The sequence below is a fragment of the Neltuma alba genome, unplaced genomic scaffold (genome assembly GCF_004799145.2).
Source record: "Neltuma alba isolate B1F8T4 unplaced genomic scaffold, ASM479914v2 tig00004928_pilon, whole genome shotgun sequence".
NCBI lineage: Eukaryota > Viridiplantae > Streptophyta > Magnoliopsida > Fabales > Fabaceae > Neltuma > Neltuma alba.
In genome coordinates, this window is record NW_021633912.1 from 577,667 (window position 1) to 593,502 (window position 15,836).

At 39.0% G+C, this 15,836-nt stretch overlaps 3 protein-coding genes and 1 long non-coding RNA gene across 5 annotated transcripts; 2 read left to right on the plus strand and 2 right to left on the minus strand.

The window, feature by feature from the left end:
- The first annotated feature begins 1,036 nt into the window (after positions 1–1,036).
- LOC114746182 (hsp70-Hsp90 organizing protein 3) lies at positions 1,037–4,070 on the plus strand. The gene is made up of 7 exons (XM_028934374.1): positions 1,037–1,933; positions 2,472–2,760; positions 2,888–2,973; positions 3,061–3,284; positions 3,388–3,454; positions 3,538–3,597; positions 3,696–4,070. The coding sequence occupies exons 1-7, from the start codon at positions 1,037–1,039 to the stop codon at positions 3,807–3,809; spliced, it is 1,737 nt and encodes a 578-aa protein (XP_028790207.1). The 3' UTR covers positions 3,810–4,070.
- Positions 4,071–4,996: 926 nt separating this feature from the next.
- Positions 4,997–8,143, minus strand: LOC114746240 (pentatricopeptide repeat-containing protein At3g04750, mitochondrial). 2 transcript variants are annotated; one of them, XM_028934468.1, is made up of 2 exons: positions 7,905–8,143; positions 4,997–7,597 (listed from the first exon to the last, which is right to left on the minus strand). In XM_028934468.1, the coding sequence occupies exon 2, from the start codon at positions 7,084–7,086 to the stop codon at positions 5,137–5,139; it is 1,950 nt and encodes a 649-aa protein (XP_028790301.1). In that variant the 5' UTR covers positions 7,087–7,597; positions 7,905–8,143; the 3' UTR covers positions 4,997–5,136. The 2 variants fall into 2 exon arrangements, with proteins under 2 accessions (XP_028790301.1, XP_028790300.1); XM_028934467.1 differs by having other exon boundaries at positions 7,901–8,143.
- A 1,901-nt stretch (positions 8,144–10,044) lies between these two features.
- LOC114746244 (transcription factor UNE12) lies at positions 10,045–15,631 on the minus strand. The gene is made up of 7 exons (XM_028934474.1): positions 14,819–15,631; positions 14,617–14,733; positions 13,187–13,309; positions 12,250–12,315; positions 11,811–11,876; positions 11,334–11,414; positions 10,045–10,800 (listed from the first exon to the last, which is right to left on the minus strand). Exons 1-7 carry the CDS (start codon positions 15,167–15,169, stop codon positions 10,570–10,572), a joined length of 1,035 nt encoding a protein of 344 aa, XP_028790307.1. The 5' UTR covers positions 15,170–15,631; the 3' UTR covers positions 10,045–10,569.
- Positions 10,791–11,294, plus strand: LOC114746246 (uncharacterized). Its single transcript, XR_003740258.1, has 2 exons — positions 10,791–10,866; positions 11,213–11,294. It is a non-coding gene; the product is annotated as an uncharacterized LOC114746246 (long non-coding RNA).
- Positions 15,632–15,836: the final 205 nt, after the last annotated feature.

Here is a 15,836-nt window from a genome sequence, read left to right on the forward strand (position 1 = left end):
GAATTTTGAAGCACATCCTCTTCCTTCTTCTTAGAATCTTATTCTATCCTTAGATTGAAAAAATAAATAATTCATATCTAGTATTTTATAAAATTATTATTACGGTATTTTATAAATTAAAAAAATTCCCTATATGTTCAATGCTGCTGTTATGAACTGTGCATGTTAAATTCTAATAGTTTAATTTTATATATTTATGCTTATAATACAATTTTATAAAATATTAAATTCAATGCATCTATTTTTTAATCTAATAAAGGTTAATATGAGATTTTTCAAAAAATGAGGAAGGAGGGAAAAAAAAAGAGGCGAGCTCCAAGCCTCAGACCGCATAAATCATGCATACTGTCCTTCTCTTTAAGAACATCTAATTAAATGCTACCTCCTATTCTATATATAAACTAATTGACTAATTCAAACAGAATAAAAAAATAAGTTAAGTTAGCTATTTGTAATAAATATGTGTTGTCTTTCTTAAAATATCTGTACTAATCAAGTTTATTAGTTAGAACTACTATTATTATAAGACCTATTTTGGAAAAATAAAAAAAGAAAATACGAGAAATAAAGTGTATTGGAGTCTTATATTTAGAACTAAAATAAAAATCAAATAAAATCTTATATATTAAGAATCGGAGATAATAATATTAGGGTTCTTTGCCTTTATATAGGTGAATTCCCTCTTCTTTTATAAAAAAAAAATTGCAGAGTTGAGAACTGTTTATAAACAGTTTTTTGATTATGATTATTTCATCTTAATAAACAAGATCAAAATGGTATATTTTACATAACAATAATCGCAAGTCCGATGAAGGGTGGGAACACATCCCCTAAGAGGGCCCGGGATTGCCCAGTGAGAAATGGATGATTTGGCAGAAGCTTCGAGAATCCCCGTCGCCTGCCCAGAAGTCTCTGGGGCCTCTCGCCTAAGCGGCTAAACCCAAGCGCCACATCATACCGCCTCTTTGGTGTGCCCTGCCGTTGTGCTCCTGAATCAAAAACACACAACCCGTCTCTCTATCCGACTTCCCTTCCGATGGCCGAAGAAGCCAAGGCCAAAGGAAATGCCGCTTTCTCTTCCGGTGACTTCGACGCCGCCATCCGTCACTTTTCCGAAGCTATCTCTCTCTCCCCCGGTAACCATGTCCTTTACTCCAATCGATCGGCCGCTTATGCCTCCCTTCACAAATACTCTGAAGCGTTAACCGATGCCAAGAAGACCGTCGAGCTCAAGCCCGATTGGTCCAAGGGCTACAGCCGTCTCGGCGCCGCTCATCTTGGACTCGGCCAACACGACGACGCTATTGCTGCTTATAAGAAGGGCCTTGAAATCGACCCCAATAATGAACCACTTAAATCCGGTTTGGCTGATGCCCGGGCCGCGGCTTCTAGGTCACGTTCCGTGCCGCCCATGGGCAATCCTTTCGGAGACGCTTTCTCTGGACCCGAGATGTGGGCTAGGCTCACTGCCGATCCCACCACCAGAGCATATCTGCAGCAACCTGATTTCGTGAAGATGATGCAGGATATTCAGAAAAATCCCAACAATCTGAACTTGTATATGAAAGACCAAAGAATCATGCAAGCCCTTGGAGTTTTGCTCAACCTCAAGATTCGCACCCCGAACGAGGACACTGATATGCCCGAGGCTTCCCCTTCGCCTCCGCCGGCAGAGAGGAAGAGAGCTGCTGAAGCTGAACCGGCGAAGGAAGAGAAGCGGCCCGAGCCCGGGTCCATGGAATTGACGGAGGAGGAGAAGGAAGCGAAGGAGAAAAAAGCCCAGGCCCAGAGGGAAAAGGAGGCAGGCAATGCGGCTTACAAAAAGAAGGATTTTGATGCGGCAATCCAGCATTACTCCAAGGCTATGGAATTGGATGATGAGGATATATCGTATCTCACAAACCGTGCTGCTGTTTACTTGGAAATGGGAAAGGTATGTCAGTCGACTTATGGTTTTTTTCTTCTTTCGGTAAGACTTGGCTTATATTAATGAGCAGTGTTCATTCCATGTTAATTTGAGTGGATGTCGTTTAACGGCCAGAAGTGATAAACGCTTTAGTTTCCACGCTATTGTATATGAGGGTCGATACCTATTATGGTGCCGAATATATTGTGGATGTCTATGCAAGTTGGTTGTTTTTACTCTAATTTTTTTTCTGTGCAGTTTTTTACTAGAATGACTACAATTAGTCGAACGTTAATTCCCCTTCTAAGGATGTAGGTATTAGTGCGATCCTGAAGTGTAGAAGCTTCTATGTCACCAATTCATGTTACTAGTAGACCTAGTGTTTGTGGCTGAGGATATTTGAGAATGCTTCTCATGTGAAAAAGTAACTATATCAAATCTTCTTATGCTTGGGGTGCCTGCATGTTTGAACTGGTATTTAATTTTTCAATGCATTGATGTGATACCAAAATTGTTAGGTTATGTTAACAAAATTTTTTTAAAAAAAAAAAATTCAAAACGACAGTTAGAAGAATGCATGAAAGATTGTGACAAGGCTGTAGAAAGGGGAAGAGAATTGAGATCAGACTTTAAGATGATTGCAAGAGCTTTGACAAGGAAGGGAACTGCCCTGGTGAAAATGGCAAAATGCCCAAAGGATTATGAACCTGCCATTGAGACTTTCCAAAAGGCACTTACAGAGCATCGCAACCCTGACACCTTGAAGAAATTGAATGATGCAGAAAAGGCTAAGAAAGAACTTGAACAGCAAGAATACTTTGATCCGATATTGGCTGACGAGGAGCGTGAAAAAGGTACCCTCTCTTTTAGTGTGCTGTCGATGCTCCCCCTTCTCGAGTGAGCCCATGCCTTTTCTTATTCTTATGATATAGGCATTTTTTTATTGCGTATTGAACGCAATCGTCATTCATAAATGTGCAGGTAATGATTTCTTTAAGCAACAGAATTATCCCGAAGCTGTGAAGCATTACACTGAGTCTTTAAGAAGGAATCCTAAGGATCCTAGGGTAATATTACTTGTTAAGTGGAGCTTACATTTGTAACTTAGGCAAATGCTGGAACTAATATGTATGTAATTATTTTATCGTCTTCAGACTTACAGTAACAGAGCTGCAAGCTACACAAAACTTGGCGCAATGCCTGAGGGTTTGAAAGATGCTGACAAATGCATTGAGCTGGATCCAACTTTCGTAAAGGGTTATACTAGAAAAGGTGCCATACAGTTTTTCATGAAAGAATATGACAAAGCTTTGGAAACGTATCAAGAGGGGTTGAAACATGATTCAAACAACCAGGAGCTGCTTGACGGCATAAGAAGGTATTCGGTTATGTTACATTCCTGGTGTTTGTTGGGTTTCATATTTCTACTTTTTATATACGCTCTACCGGAGTAATTGTCTGAACATATATATCTATTTCAGGTGCGTAGAACAAATTAATAAGGCCAGCCGTGGAGATATAAGTCCTGAGGAGTTGAAGGAGAGACAGGTGTGACTCAATTGTAAAACATTTATAGCACAAACTGTTTCACTTTTAAATTTTCTTCATCTATGTTACTTGTGCTCCTTCAGGCAAAGGCAATGCAGGACCCGGAGATACAGAACATCCTCCAAGACCCTATTATGAGACAGGTATGCTACCCATGCGGCGCTCCTCTTAACTTTGGTCGTATATGGCGTTGGTGTGACAAGAATGAGCTGTGCTTATGAAATTTGGGGGATCTATGCAGGTATTGGTCGATTTTCAGGAAAATCCCAAGGCTGCTCAGGAGCATACGAAGAATCCAATGGTGATGAACAAGATCCAGAAGTTGGTCAGTGCTGGCATTGTCCAGATTAGATAAATTGGATGGGATGTGAAAACTCATTTTTAAATGTAGATTGAACTGGAAATGGATAAACAATTTACGGTTGGGAATTTCTTAATTGCTTTATGCTTTCGCATTGTTTTAGTGAACTTTTATAAATTATGAATTTGGGTCCTCAAGGTCTAATCCTATCCGCTTTCGCCCTCTGCTGCTATGTTGGTTGCTGGCCGGAGACTCGTTATTTTTATGTATATTTTGCGTCTACAAGCAAAGCAATGGCCTTGGTTTGGAGGTTTAGGTCTGTTTATGTGACAGGTATTGTCTTTTCTTGGATGCTTCGTGAAAGTTTATGTAGCCTGTCTGTGGTGGTTGGCTGGGGGGTGGGGGGTTGCGAGATGGGCATGAGCGTTGTTTTTCTCTGATATCCGATGAACTTTTTGTTCTCCAGCCGATATCTGAAAAAATTCGAGAATTGCACGTAAAAATTTGTAAAGTGAAATGTAATTTTTTTTCGGATTTTTTTCTGTAGTTTATTATTTATCGGATGTTCCTGAAGGGACTGGTAATTATTTCAGAAGTTAGTTTAACGACAACCCAAACAAATTGAGTTTAAATAATGTGAGCAGCTAGCTAAAATTTGATCAAGTTTGACGTTTGTTTTTTCCTTTCTCGAAGAATAAAAGAAGAATCTCTGTAGTTGTAAGGATGAGGAAAAGGAAATACAGGAGGCAGCGAGTGGGTGGGCGTCGGACTGTCGGAGTGGGGGATGGGTGGAGTAAGGTGTTGGGTCCGTTTCAAGTTCATACGCCTGTGCAATTGCGTTGTGTAGGATGCGCGTGCCTTCGTCGTCGTCTAGAAATATCTAGTTTACGTTAGTTCTTACTTCTTACTACGAGCCTTATCGGGCCGGTGGAAGTGGAACGGACTCAATGTCCTTAAGCGCGGTTAATGGTTTAAATTTTGTAAATGAAAATACATTTAAAATAATTTTTAATTAAATTTGACAATGTTAGAATATGATGCACTGAGACAAGATAAATGCATAAATAAGGTATTTTTACTTTTCAATAACTAAAATAAATTGCAATCGTTAAAATCTTCTGTATTTGACTCATAACATGACTAGTATTTAATTAATACAAGCCAGTTTCCATTAAAAATCATATAATCATTTAACATAATTAATTAAATCTAAATTAAAATATTTCAAACTTTTTTTTCTAAAAAAAAAAAAACAAACGGATCTTACACAGCTTGAACAATAATATTTCTATCCAAAATATGTAACGAAGAATACGTACACATTACCATAAATTTATTGAGATTTTAAATAAATTAAGATTTCCACCTCCAATAAATATTGTCAAAATAAAAACTCGAGAGATTCAGGGCAACTTTGCATTTGCCTATTCAGAAAGTTACAGATATGCTGCATCTCCTCCCATCTGGGAAGCCGCTGCCTATCAGACGCCACAAAATGATGAGCAACTCCATCAATGGAGACACTACTACGACCGACTGTCTTTTTTAGTCCTCTACCTTCCATGATTTCTCTAACCTGATCTGAATAGTTCCACCAGCCACATGCAGCATAAACGTTGGACAGCAAAATATATGCACCTTCTTTATCAGGCTCTAAGTCTCGCAGCTTTGTCAATGCCATCTCTGCTAATTCTACATTTCCATGAGCTCTACAAGCACTCAACATAGCCCCCCAAACAGATCGACTTGGTTTCATTGGCATTGTGTCAAGCACAACCTTAGCCTCAGCCAATCTCCCTGATCGCCCTAAAAGGTCAACCAAACACCCGTAGTGTTCCACTCTGGGTTCAATGCCATAAATTGCTTCCATATCGTGAAAAACTTTTATACCTTGATCCACAAGGCCACTGTGAGTACAAGCTGTAAGAACGGCTACAAAAGTTACCTCATTTGGTTTTACAGACTTCCGCATTTCAGCAAAGAGTTCCAGAGCTTTCTTTCCGAGACCATGGAATGCAAATCCGGTAATCATTGTTGTCCATACAACAATGTCTTTTTCAGGTATTTCCCTGAAGATAGTCAATGCAATTTTTACGCTCCCACACTTGCAGTACATGTCAATTAGTGCTGAACCCATAAATGCATCTACCTTCGCCGTATTCCTTATTGCCCACCCATGCACCAATTTACCTTGATCCAGTACTCCTATCTCTGCTGCAGCACAGATGAAGCTCACCACTGTAACATGATCAGGACTCACATTATGGGCAATCATGCTCTTAATCAACTCAACTACCATTGAATAATGACCATTTTGAGCATATCCAGCGATCAAAGAATTCCACGAAACAATATCTCTGCAAGGCATTTGATCAAAAAAGTCATGAGCAAGTTTTACTTCCCCGGACTTGACACAACCTACAATCAAAGTATTCCAAGAAATAATATCCTTCTTCGCCAACTGATTGAATATCTTACAAGCAAGCTCCAGTTCTTTGAATTTTAAGTACATATCAAGAAGAGCGTTCCACAAGATTAAATATGAAGAACCAAAATCTTTCCTCCTTTGGATCCACGCATGAACAGATTTTCCCAACTTAAGATTTCTGAGCTGCCTGCAAGACACAAGAAGACCTAATATGGTAAAGTCATCAGGTTCAACACCCAAATTCACCATTCTGTGGAATAACTGTAGCGCTTTTGCACCAAACCCATGCTTGGCAAAACCAACAATAGTGACATTGAATGAAACAGAATCTGGAGCAGGCATTTGATGTAGCAGCTGAAGTGCAATATCCAAATTTCTGTTATCCAAGTAAGCTTTTATGAGGGTATTTTGCAGATAACCTTGAAGAAACAAACCTGTAACAATAGCATGACAATGGATTTGCTTGGTTTCTGCCATGGATTTGGTAGAATGTAGTAGTCGACATAGTGTGTGCTTGTCTGGTAGCAGATGATCACGTAGCATTGCATTGTATAACGCAAATGAGTGGCCCATTGAAAATGATAATGCAGAAATCATAGTGTTGTAGATAAAGAGATTGGGATGAGGAGTAAAGTGTTCAAAAAGGACTTCAGCCACGTCTAAGTTCTCAGGGTGTGAGATGGCAGAGAACACTAGCAGTCTGCTCATCGGAAATGTCTGACCAATAAGATTGCTTCTCATAATCTGCCCTAAAATTTGCTTCAAGTGATTCCTTGAACTGCATTTCTCAAGTAAGACAAGACTTGGGTGATTGAGTTGAAGGGACACAGCTGGATCCCAGGCTGTCCTGCTACTATGGGAACCCAAACTAAAGAATCGGATGCCCAAACCATTACGATACATAGATGAACACGTAGCCAAAGCTCAAAGGTAGATAAAGAATCTGGGGTTCCTTTATTATATTCAACATAACAAGTACAAAAGTATGTTTTACCAAACATCAATTCTAAAACCAGTTTATTTTGAATTCAGTAGTGATGTAGCAAAACTTGATGGCACAATTCCCAGAATACCTATAAATGACAATTTCAACCCCAGGAGTTTTCTACATTTTGCACTACTTTTCGGACGAGCTGAACGAAACAGACTGTGCATGTCTAAAAATCGCCCAGATTTAAAGTGATAATACTTGCATAGCCGGATCCAAATGCTGGCTAGGCATGCATCGAGTAGTAAGAGGAGTAGTTATGAACATTGTCACCATCCCCATGGGACTGACGAAGGGAGGGGCACACTAAGCATGGAATTATCATTCAAGCAAAACTCCCTTCAGCTTTTGTCAGGAGTAAGGTGAAAAATAATGCATCTCCACGAAGCGGGATCATTGACGTAGCTTACAAAAATCATCGGACCCCTGCAAACGAACCGATGCATTCTTGAGAAACGAGTTCTAGGCGGCAGGGAAAAACATTTGATACCATCCGACTACTGAATATCAAGAGGAGCTACGGACAAAACCAAGGCCAGATTACAGAAGACCATATATAAAATAACGTCATGGAAGCCAATTATAATGCAAAAGAAGCAAGGAAATTAGATTATAGTTCAGAAGGTCAGATTAATATGGTCTAAAGCCAGGTCTGTTTAAGCTAAAGAGTTAAGAACATCACATAAAATAAACGCGTGACCAACCAAGCTGTAGTTTCAATTGACATACTCACAAAGGAGATGAGCTGGTTTTAGGTTTTCACGGGTTTAGCCACTTCTGCGACAGAGATGACCAGAAAAAATTACAAATTGAGGGCGAAAATTTGCATCCGAAGTTCTGCTTCATTCCGTCGAAATTCTTTCTCGGGCGTAAAGAGAGGGTGACTCTGGAAACCCTGGCTCTGAGGATGGTTTCTGCCTGTCCTGCATCATCAATTGCAGATTTGCAGTTAAGTGGCCAGTTCTAAACTCCACCCTTCCGGAAGCAAACGGCAATCGAAAGACGAACGGCATGAATTTGAACGATCGTCTGATCGGTAAACGACATTAAGGGTTGGGACGGCACAGCACCATGAGTAAGCAGGCCCAGAGCCCCAGCCCACTCTTCATTTAACGGATTCTGGGCTAAAACAAATTTGGACCAACGAAAATATAGGCATTGTGCGTGCGTGCGTGCGTAAAAGAGCATACGTCTGCAAAATTTTGGTGGACAAACATTCAAATGTTCCCTTGAACAATCATCGCTTGTTACTTACTAGGTGGCTCTACTCCAAACACTTTTCTTAAATTTTTTATTAGTATGAGGTCTTTTTGTCATTTATTTTTTAAGAACGAGGTTGCAAGTAATCCCTCAACAAACGTGGGTACCAGTATGTGAGTTTTCTCTTAATGCGTAAGACATAGACCCAAAAAAAAAAAAAAAACCACCCCGGGGGGAATCGTACGTCACTCGTACTTGATTTTAGTATGACTGGCTTTAAACATTAGCTGCAGCTTAACCAAAAGATCGACAATCCCAGGTTTCTTTGATTTCGATTATTCAAATTCCTCTATTTCATAATAACTGTCACCTTCACTAGTTTACCCGCCGGGAAAAAAAAAAAAAAGGGAAACTGAATTATCTGGCAAAAGGGGGGGAAAAAAAAAAATCTAAACCCCAAGGTTTAACCTTCAATAGCTCACAGCTGACCCTAATTTGCCAGTCATGCAGGGTACCGAGCATCATTGTTTTCTGTAAGAATTCGAACCAAGTCGAATCTTATATTTAAAATAAATGTATTTTTCTTTATCGTTGTTATTAGAGTTCCGTGGTATCAAAAATCAAATTTAACACAAACGCACAAGGAATGAGTGTAATCTATTCTATAAATTTCAATTTGATATTTGTCTAAATATTTAATGTAATTTTTTAAATTTTGTTCTTAATTGTTTATTTTCTCCTCTCTATCATAATCTATCTTATCACATTTTTCTACACATTTTCTTTCATCAATTTTCTCGTTTATTACAAGGAGGTATTTAGAAACAAAATGATATTTCTAACTTATTTATTTAATTTTAACTAATTATTCATTATCTTTGAATTGATTATTTGAAACTTATAATAAGAATAAGGGCGACTACTGTACTTTACGGTAAGAAAAAAACAATTTATACTGTACTTTCATATAAAACACATTAATACTATCTTTTTCATTATTATAACAATACATTAGCTATTTCTCTAATCTTAAAGCTTATAGAATATAATTTTCGCTCTCACCTATGAGTAAAATATCAAGCTACTATGCGTAAACTCGATAAATTTAGCTTGAGACGTAACAAAAATATAACAAAAATTGTTAAACTCGAGAGTTTAAATGATAAGAATGTAAATTTGAGTGAAAACTCAAATTGCAAACTTGTAAAAGTCTACTTCATTAATAAATTGATATTAAAAATATATAATTAAATAATTAGAATATAAAAAATGACAATAATTTTATTTAAATATAATTTAAATTTAAATAATTGCAATTAAATCTATTAACATTCATAATTCACCAGAACTGATGCTTTAATTTCTTAATTTTAGTTCCAAACTTCCCATCATCGGCCAGCATTTGTGCTTCAGCTTTATAGCGCCGCTGTAGTTTCTCATAATCGTTATTATAATCACCTTGCCAAAGTGTAGCAATTTTATCGAAGCTTATTAGATGTGTTTAGGTTAGTTTAATTTTTTTCCTCCCACTTCTCATCTTCTGTAGTCCTGTGGTGCTTGGAGGGAAAAGAAAAGGAAAAACATACCTTTTTGAGGGCATATTAATCAAACATTTTTTGTCCTTTAAATAATTATTATATCTACAATCTTTTGTGATAAAATATAAAATATTTACGCAAAAAAGCCGTTTGATTAAAATTTTCCTTTCCAATGAATCAGATAATTCCAAACGGCTTTACCAGCCCCGCTCCCACTTGCATTCAACTTTTCTCCAGACGCATCAAAGGCGTTCCCATCCCGTCCTTTTTAGGGGTCCCCCTTTCCACTAAGCCCAAAAAGTGAAAAACAAAGAAAAAGGATGCCGCACCACAAAATTTGGTCATGTACTGCCAAGTACCTACCCCACCACTGATATTTCAGATAACAACGCAATATCAATAATTGGGCCTAGAGATTCTGTGATCCTGAACATGACTACAACATTATTGGCCTCCGGTTTTACTTATTTGGAATGGCTATTCCTCCTTGTGATGACTGATGACAAAACTTGAAAACAATGAACACCGCCGCTCGCCCCATCCTCTTCCAAGTTCCATCCAACAAGGAGTTTGACAGCGGAACAGCCCTTTTTAATATGGGACCCATGATCAGAAACGTGGTAGACAATTACGAGATACAAGCTTGTCCCGTGTGGGAATCTAAGAATGGCTGTTTGGTTCGGACTTGGTGAGCGCAGAAGCATCTGATTGGGACGTACGAAAAATGGCTGAAGCCAGAGATATCGGCATGATGCAGAGTGCCTTGGTCTGAAGGAATTGCATGGCAGCTCCAACATCTTCTTCCATCAGTTTTGCAACCTCTTGTTCTGTGCCGTCGTTTGACCACTTCTCCCAGGCTGCTTGATTCCCCCCGCCGTCAACGCCCTCCCTCTGCACCAAACAATCAATAATGCCCCATGTTGATGCAGGAATCAAAATAGGACAGTGGGCTACCAAGTTTGTTTCCACACATATATTTCCTCCTATCTTTAATATAAAAGTTAGTTTGATTTTAATCCTAAATATAAAATTTTAATATACTTTGTCTCTCATATTTATCTATTTTTTCAATGTAATCTTTATAGTAATTGCACATATTAAATGTTTTATCAAATTATAGTTCTAACTAATACATATGATTAGCAAGGGTATATTAAGGAAGACAACCTATTTATTACAAATAACAAACTTAATAAACAATCTTAATATATTCAAATTATTCAATTGATTATTATATTAAAAGCCCGAGGTAGTATGAACTATATGCACAGTTGCATATATCTCTTTCTATGTGCTCATACAGGTGGCCCCCACGCACGCCCGGGTACAAAAATAGCTGCATGCGTGGTTCTTGACAAAACTAAGAACAGACAGGATGACGAGGTCAAAAAAAGAAACGTTGAGTGGAAGCTCGACAAATTTACCGCCTCCATTGCAGACAAAGGAACATCCGCAACAAGCTGAGCTACGGCACCAGCTCCCCCCAGTCTACTCATACTGAGGACCTGTGAGGATATATACATATATGAATGATCAAGATCAAGTCGCATTCCAACAAGCGGCACAAATTTAAAAAGCAAAAAAGGACTTCGTCTAATGCTACGCAGCGCAACTGTTTCGCGGTTACGACTTGCTGCGGATTTGTAATGCACTATGTATAGAAAAAGTGAAATCAAAGGCCATAGATTTCCAGGCCCTAGGCCCTACCATGTATAGGAAAAAAGAAGACTGGTACTAGTCTAAAATAATCGATGCTAGTTTGTTAAAACAATGATGGATATGATCATTATTTTAGCATTTGTAATATAGCGACCAATGAAGACATCCGCGAACATCCGGGATAAGTCGGGATAAAGAAAGACTTCCTCGATCACAAATATATTAAGAACTTCAATAGTTACCTTAACTTGGAGTCTGAGAAACTTCACGTAGTCCACAATTTCATCAAGCATAGCCGCTCTGTCAGTCTACAGCAACGGTTTTCATATATAATGTATGAGCATAAATGGATCACACATTAAAACCCAGCAGTATTCTAAATTTCAAAGTTGAAAAGGATCACGTGTGCTCGAACTCCAAGTAAATTCATAGATAATAAGAGTAAACAAATAAATATCCACCACTAAATAATTTGATAATGCTTAATACTTCATATAGAGATGTGTCGTATATAGTCCCTGACATGAAGTCAAAAAATGGACCGGCAATGCTTTGAGTGCTGTGAAAGGTTCAGATGAAATGTCGCGAATTGAATTGAATAGTTAATAAAAACATGGACAAAGGAGTCCTGCCAAAAATATTATTAATAATATTATATTCATTTCTAGCAATATCACTAACCTTATTGGCGGTGGGAACTAATTCCTGCAAAGCCTTCATTCTATCAGCAATCCTTTCACGGCGCAACTATACCCAGTAAAAAAGCAGAACATGAATCCTTTTTTTGCAGCACAGAGATGTATAGAACATCGAAGGGGGAAAAAAAGAATCTAGAGGTAGTCGTAGGTGAAAAGAAAGGATGTTGAACTAGGTTACTAGAAGAATATCAATGAATTGTGATTCAACGCCATCCCATCGAATGTCAGTAGGGTTAGAAACCTGCTGAAATTAAAGGACTTCTCCGGCTCACAAATAGTGCCTCTAAAGTGATCCTCTGAAGAGGTATTATAAACAAGCCGAGCACACACAATTTTACCATCACCGACTTTCCAGACCACCTAACGTACCTTTAAATTAGTATTACTGCTTCCGGTTTTTAACATAAGATTCTGTTTGACTTTTATTTTGATCCTAAATATAAGATCCCAATCCACTTTGTCTATCATATTTATACATTTTTTTTTTCAAAATAACCCTTCTAATAATAAGAGTTCTAGTTAATACACTTGATTAGTAAGAATATTTTAGGAAAGACAACACCTATTTAAGACAAATAACTAACTCAACTTACTTCCTTAATCTCCTCAAATTAGTCAACTGGCTCTTATAATTAAGACCGGAAGTAGTATTTTTTATCACACTCGCAGTCTTGCCATCTCATTTCTTAGAGCAGGAAAGAGGCAACCATAGAAGCCAAAACTTTAAAAATGATTCTCGATTCAGAAGAATGTAAAGATTTAATAGTAGCCATACTTTCACATATTAAGCACTCAATAAATTCAATTTCTCTTGGCTATTCATTTTCTTACTCATTTCAGTCACACACACAGAGTCCCATATTCAACAGAGAAAGCATCAAGCTCTAAAACTTTGAGGGCTGACAATATATGTGCCTTACCCGTTCAGCAATACTATGGGGATCAGTGGCTTGCCCTCTTCTTGCTCGCACTCTAGGGCGAATGGCAGGTGGTTGAGGCCCAGCAGCAACAGGCCCCTGAATTTGGGGTTGGCTATGAAATGGCTGCATTGAGATAATGAACTAACATCATAAGTTGAAAGATAATAAAATGATTAAAACAAGCTTAATCATAAGTTGGAAGCTTAATCAGATTTTGGAGGTATGCCCTTCAACACCATCATTGATCATCCTAACATTTTTTTTTTGGTGAACATCCTAACATTTTTACACTAGAACTGCAACTCCTGGCATCTCACTTTGCGGTTGCATAGGAATAGGGAGTTCCTTTCCTTGTTCCGTGTTTGTGCGTCTAAAAAAAGTCAGACTTCCTCACCGAGAAACTAGATAGTGCAAACTACGTACAAGAAACAATCTTTTTATTTGTCTGAATAAGATTGGATTGATTGCCCATAAAAGAAACTTTACTCCATAAATTTTATTAGATATCTGAGACCAGATACGAGTATTGCCAACGTAAAACTTTTGTCACATCTCGATTATGGGAGAATTAAAGTTCTTTTTACCCATATAACCACGGTGGATACGTAGGATTTTTGAAAAATAGCATAATTTCTCTCTAACCAAATCCACCAATAGAGGGTTGCTGTTCAAAGGAAAAGGAAAATGGAAAAACGAACACAGGCACAGCATCCTCAAAAATTAAAAATTAAAAGTAAAAGAAAAGTAGACAAAGGACGCATGGAAAGGGCGACAGCAGGACGACACATTCTGTACAAGAGTACGCGGTAAGGTTAAGCGCACTATCATTCACTGCAGAAGTCTACGCTCCTAGTAAAACGCGTAAGGGACACAGCCAAATGAACTACCTCGGTTCGACCCAGAGCATAGAATATCGACAATATCATTATAAATATGAATTTTTAAACCTAAGACTAAGAATTTGAGCTCAAAGAAAAAATTCATGAAATGAAAGAAAGCCGCTGATTCCGCGAATACGGATGTTGAATGGCCGAAACACCGCAAGAGAGGGCAGATTTGTCAAACCGCCAATACTCCAATACGAAAGGGAAATCTCACCTTTAAAATATTTGGGTGTAGCTTTCTCAAGGGTTAAACCCATAATTAAGTATCCTTTTAAAAAAAATCATGATTAAAGATATGGCCAGAAATGAAGCGCATAATAATAACCATCACTGAGGAATCTATGCAAAGTGACCCAACTTTAAGGTTTACTATATTTCATAGCGTCACACGTCATAATGGCTTTTGAACCCAAGCTCAATTATTGTGCAATGACAGTGAGCGGCGTTTATATTTCGCGTCAGATTACGGTCTTGCCCCGGCCTCGCCCGATAAGAATAACGGGGAGCTGAGGGTAATATGGTCACTTAATTCTATTAAAAGACTACCTGATGATGCGGGAGTTGAGAGGGAGCAGGCGGCGGGGATGGCACCGTCGTCGGCCGAAGGTCCAACGGTCCAAACGCCGAAAACAGGCCCTGTGCCCTCTGCAAGGATTCCCTATCCTGCAATACAAGCACAGCGCATAAAGAAGAAGATAAAGGAAAGTGAACGGAAACTGAAGAAAGTCGAAGGCAAAAAATTACTCACAGAGATAGCAGAAGTTGAAGAGGAAGAAGGGTTGATGGTATTGTTGGAATTATTAAGATGGATATGGCGATTAGCTACATTGTGGCCGTCCACAACATCACCGCCGTACCGTACTCTGCTACCATCTTGTCCGAGAAACCCTTGCTCCAAATTCAAGCCCAAGGGCATGCCCCTCCCTATGCCTAAGGACTCGCGCAAGCCGGCGCCAGCAGCAGCACTGCTGCCGGAGCCTAACTGCAACACCATTGGAGGCATGGCGGAGCCGTCACTGTTGGAGTAAGCAGAAGGGGGTACAGCCAAGATCTGCTCCAAAAAATCGTCACCCAATCCCTCCGAAGAATTGCAGGCCATTTCTTCTCCTCCTACCAGCGTTCTTGTTGTAAAACCAAAGCACTTGAAGCTAGTGGGGAAGGGGATTAAGGCGACATTATATTCAAGTATTGTTTACTGGAAAATGGAACGGAGGGCACGAAAAGCGGAAAAGGAATTTTGTTTTTTGGGGGGGGGGGTGAAGGAGGATTCGGACGAAGGCGTTAAGGCGGGATGGAAATGAGATTCCCGAGGAGAGAATGTAGTATGAGGAGTGGCTTATTCCAGCTTTATGGTTAGAAGACAGGTGCTGAGACGGGAGTGAGTGCGCGGTGGCTTTATAGGAAGACCAGAGAGAGAGAGGGAGAGAGAGAGAGGCTGACTAAAACCTCTGTACACACACAAAGTCGGCGTCCTTTCATCCCTCCTTCGATTCGAGTCTTTCTTGTGTGCACGCGCCCCACCGGGTTTTATCCCTTGTCCTTTTTAAGTTAAGCACAGCTATTTCACTATTGGTATTCGAAAATTGGAACTTTGGGTTGCCGGTAACAGTCCTTTCCGTGGTTCTATCTCTCTCGTCAAACCAAAAACAAACATAAAAGGAAAAAAAGCTTCCATTGGTTGGTGTGTGAAGATTTTTACTCGAAAGCATACTTCGTATCTGCCCACGTTTTTCTTCCACCCACAACCCTTTCTTTCCGCCCAAATT